This window comes from Buteo buteo, chromosome 26 (assembly GCF_964188355.1).
Source record: "Buteo buteo chromosome 26, bButBut1.hap1.1, whole genome shotgun sequence".
In the NCBI taxonomy this organism is placed as follows: domain Eukaryota; kingdom Metazoa; phylum Chordata; class Aves; order Accipitriformes; family Accipitridae; genus Buteo; species Buteo buteo.
The window spans coordinates 4,091,704-4,110,338 of record NC_134196.1 but is presented as its reverse complement, the minus strand read 5'-3'; the positions used below and the strand labels follow the sequence as shown (position 1 = coordinate 4,110,338).

Here is an 18,635-nt window from a genome sequence, read left to right as displayed (position 1 = left end):
GATTTTAGTAAGTCCTTCATATTATTAGGACTAATAACAACAAAAAAGGCAACAGACCAGGAGCTTTTATTGGTCCGATGCTAAGGAACATGGCAGGCAGTTAATCTCGATCTCCCTTTTATTTATATTTTTTAAGATTGCCTGAACAGATCGTACCTGTGAGATTCCTTAGTTCCTTCTGCAAGCTATCCTTCCATAAGTGGCACGGCTGAGGAATGAAACAGACCTCTACAACAGTCTTAAAAAAAAGCACCACAAAACAAGATGCAAAAAAACCTAGACCAATGAATCCATGATTATTTGCATCCCTTGTATCTGTTGTGCTGTATTCTCTGTGGGCTGGTTAAGGAACTCTAAGGACACAATTACAAACATAAACACTCCTCAAGTATCACAGCTACAAAACAGAAACAACCTGCACCCAGCCGAGCAACTCAAAAATATTTTTTGCACATCAGGTTACTTTGTTTGAATTGCAGTTTAAAGACTTCAAGAATTGAAACAATTATTTTAAACAGTGTCCTATGTACTGTATACATGCATAAGCATCTACGTTTTTGCTAGGAAGTCAGAACCCTTGACGACAGTGATACACTGTCAAAAGAGAAGCTCAGGACAAACTAATTGAAATGGATTTTGGTTCAGAGTCTCTCGTACTTTGAAAGCTGTCTGCTGCCTCCTGGACAAAGGGCTGGCTGCAGAGAGAGGCCAGATGGGAACGCTGGGATGTCGCTCCTGCCAAGAGAAACTCCAGGAACTACCCTCTTTGTCCCGGTCTTTACCTCTGGCACTCCCTGCTCACACCTGGGTTTTCTGGGCAAGGAGGATATCACAAACACTGCCGAGAGCTGCCGTCGCATTTAGCCTGTTAGATCACGCTACTGGCAGCTCATTCTATACTTGGCTGAGCATGTTGCAAACTGCAACACCTGACTTGCTGGAACCAAGTTATCCTAGCATTTGCAGCCAGCAGCATTTAGTTCAGCATTTCTTATCATTGGGCCAAGACAGAACTTATTTTTTTCCTCAACACGAAGAAAAAAATAAATCTGACTCGCATTTTAAGCAAAAAATAAGCAAGGCATTTGTGATACGTGTTTCACACTTAATAAGTTTTGTATCTTTTTTTAAGCAATCCATTCTGTCAGTCACCCTCCTTCAGGCACACCATGACCAATACAGTCATGCTCATACTTTGTTGCATGGTTTTAAAAAGCACGGTTTGAAAAAGGTGCAAACAGCTCTCAGATTATCTCCATATTTAGCTGTGATTTGAAGGCACGAGCTCCCGTGGCCAGAGGCACCCAAGGACCACTCTCGCCGCAGGCAGCCTCCCACGCTCACAGGAGCGATCTTCAGCGAGACCATTTGTTGACAATTCCTCAGTTCCTTGGAAAGTTCAACATAAACACACACACATGCTTCAGATGTTTCCACACCCGCCATAGAAAAGCTGCATTTAAAAAGAGAGATCTCAGTTTTAAAAGTCTCCAAGAAAACCCACAGCGGGTCAGTTCAGCTCCCGAGCAGCACGACACAGCTGCCATCGTGTCGCGGGACAGACGGTCCCATCGCCCTGCCTGCCTCCGCTGGGGTGGCCCCAGCAAAAGTGCCAAAACCAGATTATGCCAATGTAGCAGAATATAATCCAAGAGGATACAAGGGGACAGTCTCCGGCATTGGTACTGGCAAGTGAAACACTGCGGCAAAACCCAGGGACTTAAACCCTTGCCTGGAGGCTTGTACATGGGGAAGGAGTCACTGCATCGGTTCTTCCCATCACCATCCAAAGCTGCGAGGAGTTACCTGCCTCCCAGGGTAGGTAGAGAGGGAAGCCTCTGCAGAATTTACAGCTTTTTGCCTTCCCTTATCGTTAATTCTCATTTCACAGGGAGAGCTGCAAAGCTCATGGCCCAAGACCTTTGGAAAAAACTCCTGTCATGTTAGTGATAAACAATATAAAACTGGACCACCAAAATACAGCACTCATTTACAATCAGGACCTGCTATTCTAACTTCTCTCAATGCACAAAACAGCTCCTAGTGGGAAAAAGTTTATTGGGAAAGGACAGCGGGATCAGAAGACAAGTAACACTTTACTTTCCAGTCACACACACAAAAAAGAAAAACCACAACACAACTCCAGCACCCACAGAAGAGACTTCTAGAAAACTGTAATGAAAATGTGACAAAATCTCCAACCGAACACATCAAATAGGAACAGGGAAACTTAAACCAAGGGAGAACAAAATCTCCTATTAACAGCCATGTCAAACAAAATTGATTTTACCTTGCCAGTGCTACCATAACATTCCAACTTATAACTACTTCTGCTCCACTAAAAGCAGAGTTAATACAAGGCCCTAAATATCGCCTGTATTGACTTATTATTTTTATGATTTCGGGTTGACTTTATCCCTGAAGTCAGGGGTAATACCTGATACAAGTTGCTCATTCAATTTAGAAATAACACACAACCTATTGCCCTCCATTCTTTACATGTCAGGCACCTAGAAGATGACTAAAGAGAGCTAAGCAGCAAAGTACTCAAAAGGTAGTGACTTAGATCTAAAATAAACATGGAGTGACTTAACTCTTAAACACACAACTGCCTGCATGCATGGGAGCTGACACAGCTTCCTGGATAGTCTGCTGGAAAACAGAGGATGAAATAGTTTGATTGAGACCAACACAGACTAGCTGTAAAGAATAATTGAGCTGCTTGCAAGATTGGACTTGAGCTCTCTCTTCCCCTAATCTTTTGCACAGATTACAAGAAGAACGGGATTCAGACACTTTTTCTAAAGTTTTCAGCTCATCTCAAAATCAATACAGAACATCCAACCCCCAGGAACACCACTGGGAAAAAAACAAAACAAAACAGAAAAATCAACCGAAATCTGTGCAGTTGAAATCACTAGGCCATAAGGCTCAGGTTGTACCTATCAAAGTGGCAGTTTTGATTAAAAACTCCTTTTATTTATTTACATGCATCTTAGATATATTTTTAGTCCACTTCTGCCTGAGTGGAGCTGTTTTTCATAAGCGCAGATATTTTAAAGAAAAATTAAAACTTACGTAAACTTAATATTTTTAAAAGAAACTTCTTGGATTCTAGCATCTAACATAAAACCTGCATTCCTAAATTTTGTCCAGTGCATTGAAACAACATAGCTGCACAGTTTTATAAGCCTATTCGTTAAAACATCTTTAACTGGATCAAATATAAATGTTGGGTAAATGAGGCATATTAATATCACTGTTGGCATTTAAATAAAAACTAAAGTTAATATTTTGATTGCTTTCTTTCCCAACATTTATTTTATGCCTCCCAAAATCTTACTGTTACATATACAATCACATTAGACCTTGCTGCAGTTAAAATATCACCATACAAACCAGAGTACCATGGAGTTTCACAAGCACACTTCCTGAGCCAACGCTGAAAATAACCCACAGGAAAAGGCTGTTGTTGAGCATATAAACGGGTCTTTCATCAATTCTCATGTCACATTTGACTCTCATTCTAGATCCGAGATAGTCTCTGGAACTACATTTTGTTAACCTGCAATTTATACCACGGTTGGCAACTGGAGACAGAGCGCGCGTGTTGGAGGTGGGGGAGAAAGGCCAACATCTAGCGACAAATACGCAACTTAACTTGGCTTCCCCTATCTTGAGGAAAAGGAAATACATACTAAGAACGCCAAAATTAGGAAAAGCACAAACATAGAATAAAAGAGGAAAGAAAAAGATAAAGCGTTGGAGATTAATTTATGAAAGTGCGTGACACCTGAGTTCCTGTTCTCCATAAACAGGGGGGTTAGGAAGCAGGCTAAAGGACGCGGGGATTTTACGCGCTGCTTTGCTTTCTTCAGGCTCCCCCTCATCACATTAAGCCACCCTTCGGCTGAAGGCAAGAGCTGACTCGCTGAGCTGAAGCGACGTCACTGGGAGGAAGGACGAGGACATCCTTGTATTGTACCAGGGGAATCGATGGGAACAGCACAGTTAGGACATTTTTGCCATCTGTGGTGAGCAATTCTATGGTGAGAAACAAAGGATAGTGCAGTTTACCCTCAAAATGGCTCTTTTAATGTGGACAGAGTGCATGTGCTCCAAGGTTAACGTGATGCAATTTTCTAGACTGCAGAGGACTGTGACAAGAGTAACCACCAAAACTTTTGAGGAGAGGCAGACGGGTTCACCCAGAAGCCCAGCAGCGCACCCCAGCAGCGCCCGCCTCGCCCCTGCTGCCACCATCGGCTTGCTCCTTCTCATACCCGCAGACACACCTGGCCGCAATTACACTCAGTAAAAAGATAACATCAAGAACTTAAACCACATCTATTTTTATGTAGCACTTGTAATACCATCCGATAAATTAGAAGTCTTTCATTACTGCACCTCCAACTTGGTCAAAAGTTTCCCTATGTGCTGTGTCCATGCCAACCTGCTTCACCCACCCAACCCACCCACCTTTTACCAAAATCAACAGGGAGCCCTTGAAAAGGGGGATGAAAGAAAAACCAAAGACAAAAATTCTCTTTCATGACAATCTTGGAGGTCTTCACAATTGTTTTCATTTTGTAAGACCTTTCAAACCTTTTCAAGACTGGATTGTACACTAATGGACTTGGTATTGGAAAAATGCAGTTCTCAAACTCCTTTCTCTCCCTCATTGGAGAGGGAGAGCATAGGACCTCAGGATCTTTCCCAACATCAAAACGGATGAAATCAGCACATCTCAAATACATTTGGATGAGAACATGTCAAGATTCTTTTAAAGCAAGAAAGTTCTTATTCATTCTGATTTAAAAAAAAAAAAAGGGGGGGGGGATTGGCATACTTCTCCCAGACTGCCTATCATCTTCATATAATACATGCATTTTCTTTCAAGTTGTACAGCAGGCTAAACTGTAAAGCTGTATGACCAAAAGCCACCCCTTTTACTAAGGAAAACTCCTTCTCTTACTGGAAAAGCAGACCACGGAGACACTGACTTGCATAAAGTTTCTAGCAAGGAAAGAAAATGCAAAACACCCCACATGCTTTCCAGAGCAAAAAAATTCACTGCATGTCTTTCATGTAGTTTCATATGCTACCCTAGTAGTACAAAATAATTAACTGATGTAGAATAATTCCAGACCCAAGGTCAGTGATTGACTAACCCTCGGGTAAGAAATGGAGCTCAGAGAGCGGTGTACAGCCCAGGATGAGGGTCCCAACATCTGCATGCTCCCAATTCCTTCCCAAAGTCCTTGTGTCAGAATATCAATATTCCCAAGCAACAGTACTACCCCTTCTCACCAATATTCCCATTTCTCACCGATTTGGACTCTGATTAGACACCCCTAACTTCATTACAGAATTTGTTGCTTCATAGTCCATAAAGGCAAAACATGAGAAGTCATCAAGACGGCATATTCCTTATGTTCGCTAGCCAAGAATTGCTTTGTCCATTCCCCGCTCCTGAGCCTCAGAGCCGGGACTGCCAGATAGGCTTTGCATCCAGCCTCGCGGGGGACGGGAAGCGGAGATCTGAGCCATCTGACTCACTCCTTACTGACAAGCCCTCGGAGTTGGCAGAAGACTACCAGCTGCATAACACGTAAATGAGAAAGCGAGGTAGGGAAAAGAAAAGAAAAAGGCAGGCTTGAGGAAGCGGAATACGAAAAGAAAGCCAGTGATAACACACGACCGCAGATAATGAAGCCTGATAGGAAACCTAAATAGCATATTATCAAAGCTATTCCATTAAAACCCAAGGTACAATTGCAAAGAAAGAATTTAACGTACAACTAAGGGTGGCAGAAGCCAGCTAGAAGCAGAGAGGGAGACGGGAAGACAAGACAGGAATGCAGAGCTGATGGAGGAAAAGGAACCTGCCTTCTTCAGATCAGAAACTAATTCATTATTATCTTTAAGAAGCAGATGAAATCTAAAAAATCTACATATCTGACCTCTACCTATCAGGAAGTTATATCCTTCAATAAAATTCAGTAAAAAGAAAACGTGGGGTTTAATATGTAACGCTTTCAATACCTAAAATGTATTTCATGCATTCAAATCTCAGCATAAGTGTTTGAAAACTGGTTTTAAATGCTATTTGGACCCTGCAGTATTTTATTAGTGTTTCTCTTGTGTTTTTGAATGGGAATTTTGCAATTGCAAAAAAAACCCTTCCCTAATGCAGCCAATCCCTAAACACCACCACATTTATCTGGTGCAATACTGCCCACCAGAAACATGTTTCAACGCTGACAAAGTTCAGTACATCAAAGAGGAATATATATCAAAGCAGAGTGCTTAACCACACAGATTTCAATACTAAATTCAATATTCCAGGAAGGCTTTCATAGACACTTAATTGACCTCTGGGTACTCAGTCACCAAAGCAGAATTTAGTCCGGAAGACTAAACTTGTATTTTACATCAAGATGCTTATTTCTGGAAAACCAATGGATTATTCTAAATCAGCAGGGGTGGGAAAAATAGGAAGCAGCATTTAACTAAACCAACATTAAGATCTCAAAGGACTGTTGTCACATGGTACTCCCCCCCAGCCCTTTCTGAAGAAAAATCCTAGCCAGAAACACGACACAGCTATAAATTTCGTCAAAATCAGTTAGCAGTGATGTACATTTCCAACATCTTGAAGGAACACTGTCAAAAGTAGCCAGTAAATACAGTATGCTATTCGGTGAAGGAGCAGACTCATTCAACCTGAAATACAATTCTCTTGCTTAGAACAACGTAACAAATACCAAAAGGAAGACCACAAGATCCAGAGAAGTTTAAGTTTCTGTTTTCTGCAGCGTAACAGATGTTCCACGGCATGTTCATTGTTCCTTTGCATCTTTAGATTACTGGACAAATGTACACTCAATTTTACTTTTAGTTTTAAGGAAGATTTTGCTGTCCTCCTCAGAATAAAGGTTTGTCACTAAAAAGAGGATAACCAATGCATAAATATTTCTCTTTCATTAGGAGGTTTAAAAAAAAAAAAAAGGTGTTACTTCAAAACAGAACTGTTAAAACTACTGGTCTCTGACAACATTAAAATGAATTGCAGCAGTACCAGCAGCACTGACTTTTCACCTCACTTTTCAGGCCTAAATCATTCATTTCTCAAACAAACCCAAATAGCTGCTTTTCCTGTTGTTATCTGCAACTGGATAATGATATTTAAAACTTTTTACATTTAACAGCATAACACATTCATCTTAAATTATCCATTTTAAATTGGTAGTCAAACAGGTAGACTAGGACAAAATAAACAATCCTTAAAAAACCATTTCAAGATACCTTTTTTTTTTTCTATTGTGGAAACAAGACATGGATTATCTGCTCCCAAGGTATTGTCATTACTTTCTTTATTGAGAATATTCCCCTGAACTACTTAACACAAGCTAAACCCATCCGTGTCCCATCAGCAGCACCTGTCCCACCTCAGTGGTTCACACACCGTACCAGGACCCTGGTTCTCTTCCTTTCAAGGCCAAGCCCACCTTCCATACAAGGGAGGCTGACATCCAATAACTCAAAAATCAAGTGGTAAGTGACAACTGATACCCACCATTAACTACCTGGGACTGCCACTTGCATGTAAATCCCTGTAGGAAGGCCCAAGCAAACAAAACATATCTGAATTTAGTAAGACACATGGAAGTTAGGATAGGAGCATTAGAAGGTATTACCATTCTCCATTAACGCATACTGGTTTTACCAGATGGGATCAGCAGGAAATTTCTCAGTAACCACGAAGCACTGGGTACATTATGAAAATTTTATTTCCTCCTCCAGAAAGAAATGTAACGTGGGGTAAAGACACCACCAAACTCTCCTGGTAATGGCAAGCCTGGCATTCAGACTTAATATACTGCGTATGTGCTATTATGACTAGAAGTGTAGGCAATCGGTCTATTAATTTCTCAGAAGAACAATCTCATTTGTACATTGGCTTTAATCATAAGATAATTTGCTTTGAGATCTCCATTAGCAGTGCATTACAGGAGTTTTATGTGCCATGATCTATGAAAAAGAGCTAAAGTGCATGTTCTGACAGGCTGGGGAAAACGCGAGCAGTAATTATTTCAATAACATCAGCACGGTTTCTCTAACCGGTTTTATAATACTACCTGGCCCAGGAAATGATAAAAGGCTCTTAAAGAACTATGCAGAAAAGTTAAGACAACATTGATAAAGAAGCTTCAAAGGATTTGAGATAACAAGGGATGGGAAAACTGGAGAAGCTGTCTGTCTGGCTCCATCTGGGCAAGGACCCTTACACCTCCCAAGCCAGGGCCAAAATGAATACCTGTACCTCCCTCTTCTAGCATCAGGAGACCACTGCCCCATTGTGTCCCCTTTTTTCCCCAGGGATTTCTTTGTTCCCCGAGATCTACTGAGGTAACTGCATGCATTAACAGTTTCCTAAGGTAGTTTCTGACTACATAATTTAGTTTAAAATAAACACTTATATTAAGGGCTCTGGTTATGGTTTTCTATGTGTGCTTTTTAAAGAAAAATGCAACAGAAACCCAATTACCTCAAGAACATCCAGCTCAGGCAGCAGCTACAGGTGCGGATGTGCCAGGGTGCAAGAGATCACTTAAAACTTTAAATCACCATTGGTACTGGGGAAGGTTTGTGGGGAGAGGGAGTAACTCTCAATCTCAGACACTCAGCCAGGTAAGAAAACTATGGAATTTCACTCAAAGAGCAACTGCAGTCTCAGTTCTACCATGCTCCATACAGCAAAACTGTCCTTTTCTTTTCCTAAAGCAAAGACAAACATTCACCTGGATCCAGAACCACAATACAAACCAAAATAGCTCCCATAAACACATAAAATATATCCTTATCTAAGTTTGGTCTCACCCTTCTTAGGTAAACCAAATCAAGGGAATACCAAGAGTGTGGTCAAAAGCCCCGAAAGATACCCATAGATTAGATTTAAACAAAAAGCATAAACTCAGTGAGGAACTTAAAGTATACCAAAGACAAAACCAAGCATCACCCTACTGTAAACAAGAAAAAATACTCAACCACCGCATGAATAAATATAGCAATACTGAGCCCATAACCATGATAAGGCTTCATGCTTTCCATCAAACAGTCCAATGTTGAGAATATCAACTCTATAAACAACTATTAACATGGGATGCCACTTAAAATATTTGTTTCCACCTATACAAAAGGACATGCTCCCCTAAAGAATGGCCAGCTCTCAGATTCTTTGGAGCATGTTTGCTACACACATCCAAAATGAAATGAGGCTTAGTAACTCTCGGTGAAAAATGAAGTTAAATGCAACTACCTATAAGCTAGCTCATTTATTCTTGCCATTACGCATAAATTCTCAACAGTGTAAAGAAGTTTGCTCAGGACTGTGCAATATACAGGCTGCATATTTCATTGAAATCCTTATTGCTGGTTTGAGATAAATCTTTAGGATCTGTAAGACCAACTGATTAGCTGAAGTTAAGAAGTTAAACGATACCGTATTGGGTCAAAACAATACTTCACCTGTTACCACACCGACACAGTAAGTGATGCTACTTAGGGCGAACATACGAGCCTGGCCACTCTGTGGGCCATTCCTCTTCCCAGCATCCAGTCACCGTACTACAGATACTAAAGATCTGTTCTTGCCTATTCCGTTTAGCATCTGTTTTGGACATACCTATGAATCCGTCCAGTTCCTTTTTGAATCTGCTGATATCGTCTGTCTCCACCACCTCCTGACACACTAAAACACAGCAGCAACCTGCAGAGTCACTAGACCCTGTCTTTCAGTAATATTCTGTGTGAGTCACAGAACTCGTGCACCACTACTACCTTCGCTGAGAGCACAGGGAGATACAGGAGACTCCCTATATTCAGGGAGAGGCCATATCTTTTGTTATATCCAAAAAGCTTTCAAGACCTGATAAGAATTTTGCATACCCAAAAGCTTGCCTGCTTTTCCCAGCTTTTATCAGCTGATCTAAAAATATATTCATTCCCCCTACAAACCTAGCAACTATGCACTCTTATGGACGCTTATTCAAGTTCATCCTGAGACTTTGGTATCTGATTTACTTTAATTAAATCTGGAAAAGCGCATATGTTAGTTCCCCAGATTTTGATCACATACGAGGAATAACTAGCTTACTTTTCCTCTTGACTCTTTACCAAGTGCAAACAGCTTTCAACACAGCAAAAGCATATAGAAAGATATACACCTGCTGACATTTAACAAAAGGGGTACAGCCTCTCAAGTCATCATCTAAACATGTTTACAACCAACAGAGTTACAATGGAGCTGTTTAACTTCCCTTTTCTCTTTATTTTACCTGCCAAGTCTCAAGCGCCTGCTTGTAGCTTCACAAGGGTCCTCAACCTCATAGAAGCCAGGGCTCTGGTCTTCCATGCTGCTGGAGTTCTGCCATTCAAAACAGAGATTTCTCCCAGCACCCATAGCAAAAGGCAAGTTCTCATACTCGGGTATTTCCTCATAGTGACGCACATTCTCATACTCTGGAGCACAACTGCTAGTTACAGAATTGAAATGCATTTGTGATAAATTCTCTCCCGAAAGTACATGCCCGTCTAAAGACTCCAGCCTTTGGTTATTTCGCATCTCAGGTTGACTTCTATTTCTCTGCCTCTTCTTCTGTAATGCCGGACTACTTATTTCTATGGAATGCACCTTGGCAGATTTAGTTTTCCTTTCACTGCCTACAGATGCTATATTCCGATTGTTACCATTTCCACACCCATCTCCGGTGGAAAGGTTGGCAATAGCACTATCCATTGACTGGCTGCCTTTAGAAAGGAATTTTTGGAAGTCACTTTTCATTAAGCAAACAGACAGTTTCATGTTGAGAAACTTTTTCAAACTATTCTTCTTCTGATGGTCTTTGCAAGGCTTGTCTGTCCTTTCCATGTCCACAGAAGAGAGAGATTTGGCCCTAGGCTTCGTCACAACAGTCAAGTGGTTGAAGCCAGTAGCAACGTTAGCAGTTTTTAATGATTCAGAATTTCCTGAAAATGGAAGAATAGGATGAGGTAACTTCCAGACGGGTTTCTCAGAAGAACGTTTGGGTATGTCACAGGATGACAGTGTGCTTTGCTCCTTGGCTGGTGGATGCGTGAAGTGAGATCCTTCCAGAACGCTGTTCGATTTGTCCTCACTGGAGGCGTAAGAACTTTTCTCCACAAGCTCTGCTGATGCAGCTTTTTTCAGCAGGCCAGCAGCTGGAAGGCTGTGCCTCTGTGGTTTCTTAGGAACGATTTTTGGAGAACTTTCATCCTTTATTTTAACTTCTTTATCTTCCAATTTTTGTGGGGAAACATGGAGACTATTGAAAGCAAATGAGTGCTGACTGCTGGTTAATTTGAGTTGCTTTGGCAAACTCATGGACAAAGCATCACACCTGACAAAGTTAGTCCTTCTGTCCACAGCATCTAGCATACTGGCATCATCTGTCATCTCATTCATGGAGTTTACTAAGTTATGGTCTGCATCTAAAGAACATTCAACACTTTCCACCAAATCAGAAGTTTTATGTGACAACTGAGGCAAAAGATTTTGTGAAGTTGACTCTTCCATAGCAGGTTCCTTCACCTGATGCACTTTGTCCACATTGCTTTGAGTTATCTCACATTTTTCAGGATGAAGCACTTCTGTATTATTGTTATAACAAACACTTTGACCAAGGATATTAATTTTTGCTGGCTTTTTAAAGCTTTGATCCACAAGCCCAAAGGAATCTTTCTCCGAATTAGATGGTTCCTTTGTTCCTTCTCCTGTGGTGTCTATGCCATCCTGACGGACTAGACATGCAGCACGTGGCTTTCTTGGCTTAGGGATAGGAAGCACTTTTGAGCTCAGGACTGAAGATGTTTCAGAAGAGGCTTTATCAGGATCTGATTTCATACCTATTTCACCCAAAAACGTACTATTGCTACTTAAATTTTCATTTTTGAGGATTTCTTGGTCCAATGGGCAAGAGCAACTGTGGTTATTTTCAGTCAAACTAGGACACATTTCAGACATCTGAAACTCATCAGCAGTGAGCTTATTGTCAGTACTTTGTGGCTTCCCTTTAGCTACCTCAGAAGACGACGAAGACTGTACAAGTTCCATAAACTCTATTTTAACATTGTTCTTGGAACTGCTGCCATCCCCTTTGTCAAGTTTGTCTGCATACCTGTGCCTCACAGGACTGCTGTTAGGAAACACACTATGAGTTAGAACATCCTTAAGTTTCTCTTCCAAAATGCTGGCTTTCAAAACCACCTGATTTCTATTTGCCAGTTTTTCATTGTGACTGTCCCCCAGAGCTAGCGCGTTTTTTTCACCAACTTTGATGTTCTCCAAGTTTTCAAAGTGTTCAAAAATGATCTGCGTTTTACAGGTGTTCTCCCCATTTCCAAGCTTGCGAAGGCATTCAAATTTGCAAGATGACATTGGCAGAATGTATGCTGTGTTACCAGTACTCCCTTCCAAGGCTTCATTTTTATAGTTCAAGTGGTCTAGCGTTTGAGAAGAATCTCCCCTGTGCTCCTCAAAGCTTTTTGTGCTTTTTCGTGTAGATGACGGAGGTTTAACTTCTGGAACAGATGAACTCTTGAGAACCTTTGGTTTTGGTGCAATTGCTGGCTTGGTTTTTCTTGCTGCTTGTATAACACCAGAAAGTACAACATCGGGCTTCGGTGCAACAGGTGGAGGTGTTGCCTTGTGTCCTACCACAAATTTTGGTTTGGGGGCCACTGGTGGCTTCTTAATTTCTAGGAAGGATTGAAAACAAAGACTTTAGTCACCATCAGCCCACAGAACAACTTCCCCTGTATCGCAGTATTATTAGAAGTTTTGTAACATTTAAATCATGTGATCTATAAGATCTCAATGTGCATATGTATACATTTCTTTTCTCTTAAAGGCCTGCCTCCCTTCCCTACCACCGCTTTTTTGCCTGCCTTTGTTTTAACAGGCACAATCAAGGAGTGGTAGGAAAAGTCTTCAAGGGTAACCTGTTCGTTAAAAAACTGTCTACCTTTTTGAAAGTGCATGTCTTTGCTCAGATGCTGAAGTATGATGCTAATAAAAACAGAGCAGATTTGCCTGCTTTTGCAGTTTGAACCAGTATAATAGCATTTTAAAATGGTGCAAAAATTTTAAGTGCCTTATGTATAACAAGCCATAAAGATAACAGAACAGCTATGGTAACTACCAGGACAGTCCCCTCCCCTACCACCTTTGGAAATGTGTAACCTAAAATTCCTCTTCCCCTTCCTCTTATGTTCAAACAATACTGAGATGAATTACCATATCAGCTGTAAAACTGGCATGTCACTACCATCAGTTCAGTGAAATGAGTCTGTAGTGTGAAGTTAATGCAGTAATTCATAACAAGTCAGTACTTTCCTACTGTAAAATACTATTTCTGGGCATCTTATAAAATTACTCTTCCCAACATGTTAACTGTCTGACCTAGAAACAACCACCACTGCTATGACTTATGACCCACTTGACAGCACAAGATGACAAACCCTGGGGAGAGCGGATGGCAGGAAAAGAAGCACATGAGGAACTTGCGAGATTATGGAGTTTCAATCGTGTTGTTGTTTTGGTTGTTTTGTTGGTTTGGGTTTTTTTTAAGGTATGTCTGAAACTTTTTAATATTGCAGGAGATTGTTTATGACCAATTTATTTCCATGTGTTGGAATAATTTCAGATTTCCAAGTGCTTTGAGTGATTTTTAACATATGAACACTGATTTATAAAGTAAACAAGTTTCTCATTCTGTTTTTATGTACTACCTCTATATTTATTACCTTTGTTTTGAATAACATTTTGGTATACTTTCAGGAAGTCACACACATGTTAAATAAAACTCTCACAAAAACATGCTAATTAATGTTTCACATGCAAAGAGATTGGGTAAGCCATTGATTTATTATTCCCTTTGAAGCACAGGTTTGGTGTTTGGTTGTTTTTTATCACCATTATTATTATAGATGTGCAACTACATCCTAATCTCTAGCCTAGAAACATGAGAATAAAGTTTCAGACTTGGGTTTTTTTTTCTGTATTGGGCTTTTTTTGGTCTGTTTGAAAGAAATCTAGATGATTTAAAAAAAAAAAAAAAAAAAAAAAAAGGAGATGCCCTCAGTTGCAAGCATTTCCCAAACACTAACCCACTGCTCTAAGCAGATGGCCAGAAACAATGTCTCTACTATAGAAACAGGAAAACCATGTTTTTCTAGGACATGAATCATTAAATGGTATCCAGACTGACTCCACTTACACTTAGAATAGCTGTCCTTGCTGTAGTTATAGTAGCTGAGGTAAACCCAATGGCAGAGACAATTTTTGAGACATTTTGCAAGAGGGAATGCAGAATTTCTTTCCAAAGGTACAGCTCCCTATAGCCATCGATGACAGCCAACAGCGACCCAACTACCAGCTACTGCAAAGGCTGTACCACCTTCTGCATCCTGTCCAAAGACAGGTTTCCCACAGAGTGAAGAGTCAATAGTTTGCTACGAAAAAAAAATTAACCCTTTGGATGTGCAACTACTGATCCTGAACAGGAGAAGAGGGGTTGTACGCTCACTTTCAGACAAGGTAACTGCCTATTCAGTTGAAGAATGAAGTGATGGCAATAAAGAAGCCCGTTTTCTACAGTAAAAACCAAGGAAGGGATGCCCATTTTGTCTCAGAATACAACACAGTAGTAGACCTGGGCCACGCTCAGTAATATTTATTAAGTTATTAAAGCCCCTTGAAAACAGGAGAGAGACAGTCTGCTTGGGAATCCTTCCTGACGCCCAAATGAGAGAAACAGATTGCAGAAGATACAGGAGATTAAACACTGGCTAGGTAAGTGATATCCTGTGGATTATTTGTCCCACTCCACAAATTAAGTCCATAAACCTTGGAAGTTTCTCTCTCTCTAGTGGGACTGCCTAACATTTTGGATAGCAATCAAACTAGAATACTCTGCAGGGCTTTCAACTAGTCTTTATTAGGGAGGACACTCAGAAGTTGTGATATGATACCGTTACCTGAATGTAAGATTCAAAACTAAAACATGAAAATGTAAAGGGATACAAAGAAAACAAACCAGTTGGTTTTATGCCAATAGTAGAAACCTGGATAATGAACAGAACAAGAAAAATTCACTTCTGATAATAAGTGTGATTCAATACAATTTCTGAAGCCTACTAGAACTTTTCAAATTACTTCAATGTTTAAAAGCATTGGGATAGACAAAAGAGACCAGCAAGTTGCGTGGTATCATAAAAACACCACTATCTGCTTTAAAGTGATTACTCTAGATGAAATGAGCAGATATGGGTCAATGTATTAACAGGCACATTACAGTCTCAGTATCAATACAGATCTGCCATCAACTGCTCAATCAGAAAGGAATGCAATGAAGAGCCCTTTCAAACATGAATATGATGTGAGAGGAAAGACTCCAGGAAGGGAATGCATACCAGTAGTTTTCCTCAACAAAATATCTTTTAAGTTTCTGAAAAATACAAGCAATTAACTTCTTAGAGAAAATCACAGCAGCTAGGCAAGGCTAAAAGTATATTAGATTTTGATTAGAAATCAAGAATTAAAGTTTAGTTGATTATAAACTAATTTAATTCACCATGTGTCAATAAAAACCAGTTCTACATAACATAGTGCTTTAAAAGGGACAACTTCCCATCCTGAATAGAGAGAAAACTAAGTAGGAGGCAACTGTTATATATAAAGGTGTAAGGAATGACTGGAAGTCATATGAGAATGACTTTTTGTTAAATGACAAGCATAAGCAAGCCTCTTTCTTGAAAAACAATAAATATAATCAAGGAAATGTTATACAACAAATGCATGGAGTGGTGAGTTGTTTGGACAATGGGCTTTTCCCTGGTGCCATATGGAACCGTTCACCTAAGAATAGAGATCGTTGGTTATACTTAGGAGAGTAAAAAACGAAGAGAATTTGGAAATCATTGTAGACAGTGATTTTGAGAGCTCCATTCAAGTTTGCAGCTAAGCAGTATAATAGTCCTCTGAATTACAAGGAGATAAATATAAAAAGATGAAGGGAGCTGAAAATATTTCTGTACACAGCACCTGCCAGACTGTTGGTGACATGCTATGTCACCTTCTGGCATTCTTAGATAAAAACTTGGGATGAAGGCAAGAAATAACTACAGAAGTATCCAAGGCCTAAAAAAATCATACCTCAAATCACAAGAAAGCTCATCATGCTTAATTTAACCAAGAATTTAAGTGAGATGGTAATAGTATATATGCTTATGCACATGTGAAAGATTTTTGATAACAGATGGCTCTTTGAGCAAGAAAAAAAAAAAAAACAAAGACACAATGAGATCCCATAGCTGACCACTGAAGTTTGACAAGTTCAAACTAGAAACAAAGCTTTAAAATTATCATTAAACCCAAAGGATAGTTAACTACAGGAACATCTTGCCTAGGGTTGTGGCAGAGCCACCAGCACTTGCAGTCAACCTAAACTCACTTTCTGAGATGTGTATAAGTTTCAGAGAAAATTTTGGACTGAACATTGGATTCTCTGGCTTGTCTGACTCAGGGGATTAGAATAGAGAATCACTATGATTTCCCCTGCTCCCCCTTTCAATCTTACCCCATTTCTCAGAGAAAATCCCTGCATCCAGACTAGCATCATGGGTTACCAGTAATAAACCCAAATGTAAGAGCAGAAACACAAAGTTCTATTTCCATAAACAGATTAAATGATTAGGAGCCAGAGAAACAGCCAGAGATATCCTCTAACTTGCTTGACTAGGCAAAGGAAGAAATCCATAAATAAAGTGACTAACAAAGCTGCCATCACCAACAGGAAATCTACTGCTCATCTAGGAACAGCCAACACCGTGTTCAGTGCTGAAGAAAAAAAAAAAAGATGCTTAAAAATACCAACACACCCACCACCTTTAAAAAATCGGATTAAAAAGGGCATTATTTTGCTAACAATAAATAGCCATTAGCACCACCTATTGCAGGTCAATGCATACACTCTTTGTCCAAATTCAGGTCACAGCAGAGAACAGACATTTGTCCTTCTGGTGAATCATCTGCAGCATGCTGAGGAAAAAGCAACACCCATTCTGATCCTGCTGAGCTCCTCTGCAACCGACACTTGTTATTGCTTGACTAGTGTGTGTTCCTGTCCTACCTTCAAGTTGTTTTAGAGGGAGATGAGAATACCCTGGAGCAACTTCTACTCTCAATGTTTTGGCCTTAAAGTGTCCATTTCTGTTCTTCAGATGATAGGATTTGGCAACTGAGGATCTCACTTAAAAATGCTCATGTGTCTTCTCCTATGCAATATCATGAATGAGCAGGAAAGCCAATAGGACAGTGCAGTCTTAAGCACTATTATTACACAGCTTTAAATCTTCTCAAATTTTTACCTCTTATCTTGCCTGCCCAGCACAGGAATAGGGAGAAAAGAATACACATGAAGTTGAACCGAGACAGAAAAAAAAAAAAAAAAAAAAAAAAATAGCACCACCTCTTCTGCAATAAACCCTACTATTCCTAAAGGAGAATTTTCCCAGGTTATCTTTATGCCCATAATTTTGAGGTTATGTTAACAACTTCTACACTTGGGAGCAGCAAAAGAACAAGTTATGTTCACTTGCATCTGTCCAGGAAACAGGGACAGATGGTCCTGGACACTGTCATGCAAAAATAATTTGATATTCCTTTCCTTGCAATGCTCCACATGAACAGAGGTCTCTCTCCTGGTATTTAGGGTCCCCTATGGGACTGCCTCTAGCCACCCAAGGGGTATCCCTGTGGCAGGATCCTGCAACCCACCCTAAAGCAATATCCTTTTTGAACCACAAAACAGTAGGAAGCCAGTGAGACAATTAATCAGTGTGACATAAGATTTTGACAGCAGCTGCACCTAAACATGAGGATAAAAGTTACTACAGGGTAAGCCAAGGTGTGAATTTAACAAATCAGCTACTTTATAGAAGCTGGCCATATGTATACTCTTACCTTACCACACGGTATACAAGGTAGTTTATTCCTTTTCACCTACCAGGTGAAATCTATTTCACACTCTACTTCACATATCTATTTCACAGGTAGTAGGAAAAGAAAAGGAAAGGGCTTGAAACAGTTACTGCTTAGCAGCTGGCCTACTGCAAATGTACATACTGGCTTTCTCATGGCACCTTGTTTACATATGCATACTGTATTCCCAGAGTTAGGAAATCACATCTGTAGGCTATATATGAAAATAATATGATGCCCAGAAGGTATCTACCAAGGGATCGATGTGCTGTTCTTTCTTATGTGAAGGAAGAGCTCGCTCCAACAGCCAATTTACTGTTCTTGAGACTACTTTTGGCACAAAACACTACAACTCACAGACACAAACGACGAAAGCCAATCCGGCTCTTAAAAGAGCATGTAGGGAGAGAGACAATTATTGCTATATGTTTGGGATGCACTCAGAGATTACTGCGATGGCAGTTAATACACTGCACAGAGAAACAGATAAAGTATTTTAGAACTCCCGTTCTCCAGCAACTTAAGTTTTAATGACTCACAAGGCTTTTCAGTTCAATTACTTTGCTTTCAG

At 40.2% G+C, this 18,635-nt stretch overlaps 1 protein-coding gene across 4 annotated transcripts in view; it reads right to left on the bottom strand.

Moving 5' to 3' along the window:
• Positions 1-18,635, bottom strand: part of FGD6 (FYVE, RhoGEF and PH domain containing 6) — a 73,478-nt gene that overhangs the window by 50,982 nt on the left and 3,861 nt on the right. For all 4 annotated transcript variants that reach the window (XR_012654526.1, XR_012654524.1, XR_012654525.1 and 1 more), the window contains exon 2: positions 10,341-12,780. Coding sequence is in view for 1 of the 4 variants with exons in the window: in XM_075058246.1 (XP_074914347.1) it covers positions 10,341-12,780 (2,440 nt within the window). In the remaining 3 variants the exon portion in view is untranslated. The remainder of the gene's footprint in view (positions 1-10,340; positions 12,781-18,635) is intronic.